General features: G+C 31.3%; 1 protein-coding gene across 1 annotated transcript in view; it reads right to left on the bottom strand.

The window, feature by feature from the left end:
* LOC106468437 (acetyl-coenzyme A synthetase, cytoplasmic-like) overlaps window positions 1–2,469 on the bottom strand; it is a 24,103-nt gene that overhangs the window by 4,529 nt on the left and 17,105 nt on the right. Inside the window, exons 8-12 of the mRNA XM_013928865.2 lie at window positions 2,454–2,466; window positions 2,249–2,382; window positions 1,620–1,752; window positions 1,225–1,281; window positions 827–907 (exon numbers count right to left, since the gene is read on the bottom strand). Coding sequence (XP_013784319.2) covers window positions 827–907; window positions 1,225–1,281; window positions 1,620–1,752; window positions 2,249–2,382; window positions 2,454–2,466 — 418 coding nt within the window. The remainder of the gene's footprint in view (window positions 1–826; window positions 908–1,224; window positions 1,282–1,619; window positions 1,753–2,248; window positions 2,383–2,453; window positions 2,467–2,469) is intronic.

Below are 2,469 nucleotides of genomic sequence, written 5' to 3'. Positions count from 1 at the left end.
ACATCTAAACTGTTGCTGTTAGGTACATGGGTAACATATATTCAGTGGTGTACATCTAAACTGTTGCTGTTAGGTACATGGGTAACATATATTCAGTGGTGTACATCTAAACTGTTGCTGTTAGGTACATGGGTAAAATATATTCAGTGGTGTACATTTAAACTGTTGCTGTCAGGTACATGGGTAACATATGTTCAATGGTGTACATTTAAACTGTTGCTGTTAGGTACATGGGTAACATATATTCAGTGGTGTACATTTAAACTGTTGCTGTTTAGTACATGGGTAACATATATTCAGTGGTGTACATTTAAACTGTTGCTGTTTAGTACATGGTTAACATATGTTCAATGGTGTACATTTAAACTGTTGCTGTTAGGTACATGGGTAACATATATTCAGTGGTGTACATTTAAACTGTTGCTGTTTAGTACATGGTTAACATATGTTCAATGGTGTACATTTAAACTGTTGCTGTTGGGTACATGGGTAACATAGGTTCAGTGGTTTATATCTCAACATATATTTTTATAGAATGTAAGCTAATATTACTACATTCTGCTAGTTCGGTAAACACAAAATTAATAAAGTAAAAACCTCTCACTATGTTACTTCTGTAATAAAAACTTTAATCCTAACTAGTAAGGTCCAAAGCAAACTTAGACTACTTATAAGTTATTGGTACGATTTCTCCAAAGTGTTTTATTATTATAGTTATGATTAGTAGAGATTATGATATACATTTAGAATGGCAACATATACCTTAAAGAGAATCGTTATTATAAGTGAATGACAATATTCAAATGCTAGTAAAATCTGAACTCACTAAGTAGCCTTCCCCGGGTCCTTCGATTTCTTGTCCTTTTTCATCTAAAATTGCAGGAAGTACTCCAAAGAATGGAAAAGTCTGATGAATAAAATATACATAACAATTAAGAACTTTTGTCTTTAAACAAATTATTCTCCAAAAATTACAAAATGCTACTTTGTATTGTAAATTTTATGTATTAAATTAAAAAAAAATTCTTATCAACATTTTAATTATGAACAACAAATGTATTAGTTATGTCCTACATAATAACAGTAAAGTAACAATATTAAAATATAAAATTATGCTTCAGTTAATTATAATTCTACTAATTTCATGCATTCAGTAAAACATATTATCCAAAGCAGAGCAAATGTCTTGCATATATAATGAACTAATAATGTAAATAATCTTACTGCTGAGCCTGGTTTGGCCGGAGTACATCCTGGAAGAGGAGTCAGTACATGACCTCCCTGAAAATAAAAATGATTTTACCTCATTAAGCTGTAGTCTAGCACATCCTAACCCAAGCAAAATTTGGTTAACTAGACTAGGTATAATAATCTTGGGAGTTTTCTGTAACAAGTAACCACAAGTATTAATATTACGTACTACTGTAGGTCTAAACACAGGGATGTTAGTTTATAATCCAATAAGGTTTGTGATTATTTTCTGTAAGACACAATTACAAATATTAAAATTTTACAGTATGATAAAAAAAAAATCAAAATATTTAAATTTATCTGATTGAAAATATTACAGCAAAAACACAATTTATAACTACTTATCACCTAGATTCATAACTACTTACAGTTTCTGTTTGCCAAAAAGTGTCTACTATGGGACATCGACCTTCTCCAACAACTCTGTAGTACCACAACCAAGCCTCTGGATTGATGGGTTCTCCTACAGTACCCAGTACTTTGAGGGATGAACAGTTGAACCTTGTCAACAAGAGTATTTATTCTAGTATCAAGTTTAAGTAAGAGGTTCATCTGTTGTTTCATTATGGTTTCAACTTTGAATGTTTTAGAAATATTTTGAAATAAGTATTTTAAAACATAGAAGTTGCTATTTATCTAACATGAATGAACTTACTTATGAGTTGAAACCCACAGATACACTGTATGTCTATAATTCAGTTCACAACACTTAGCAGATAGCATTAGTTAAATCAAGATATTTAATATTAAGAGAAAACTATAATGTGCTTGGTGTATCACTATGTTAATCTAACTGATTTGACAACAAAAAGTTGATGTTTGAATATGAATTGTTAACAAGGGTTAATGGTTTTCAAATGAGACCTAAGACTCAAGAGCTTTTGATTAGTTCACTGTGAACTATTCGAAAGCACTCTAGTTTTGGGTCTCGTTTGAAAACCATTACAACTTTGCATGTGATCCTGTCTGCTAACTTCTTAAACAAGGATTAATTTACTTTTTCACAAATATATCTTCATGTTTCATGAGAGCTCTGATAGCTGTTGGGGCAGTGTAGAATTTGTTCACAGCATACTTTTCAACAATCTCCCAATACCGGCCCGGATGTGGGTAAAAAGGAGTGCCTTCAAACTGTGAAAGACAGAATAGAAATAACAATGCAAGAAGTTCTTGGAACAAGTCAGTTATTACAACACAATAACAATGCAAGAAGTTCTT

The sequence above is a fragment of the Limulus polyphemus genome, unplaced genomic scaffold (genome assembly GCF_000517525.1).
Source record: "Limulus polyphemus unplaced genomic scaffold, Limulus_polyphemus-2.1.2 Scaffold3008, whole genome shotgun sequence".
Taxonomy (NCBI): domain Eukaryota; kingdom Metazoa; phylum Arthropoda; class Merostomata; order Xiphosura; family Limulidae; genus Limulus; species Limulus polyphemus.
The sequence above is the reverse complement of the archived record's forward strand: the minus strand, read 5'-3'. Positions and strand labels throughout refer to the sequence as shown.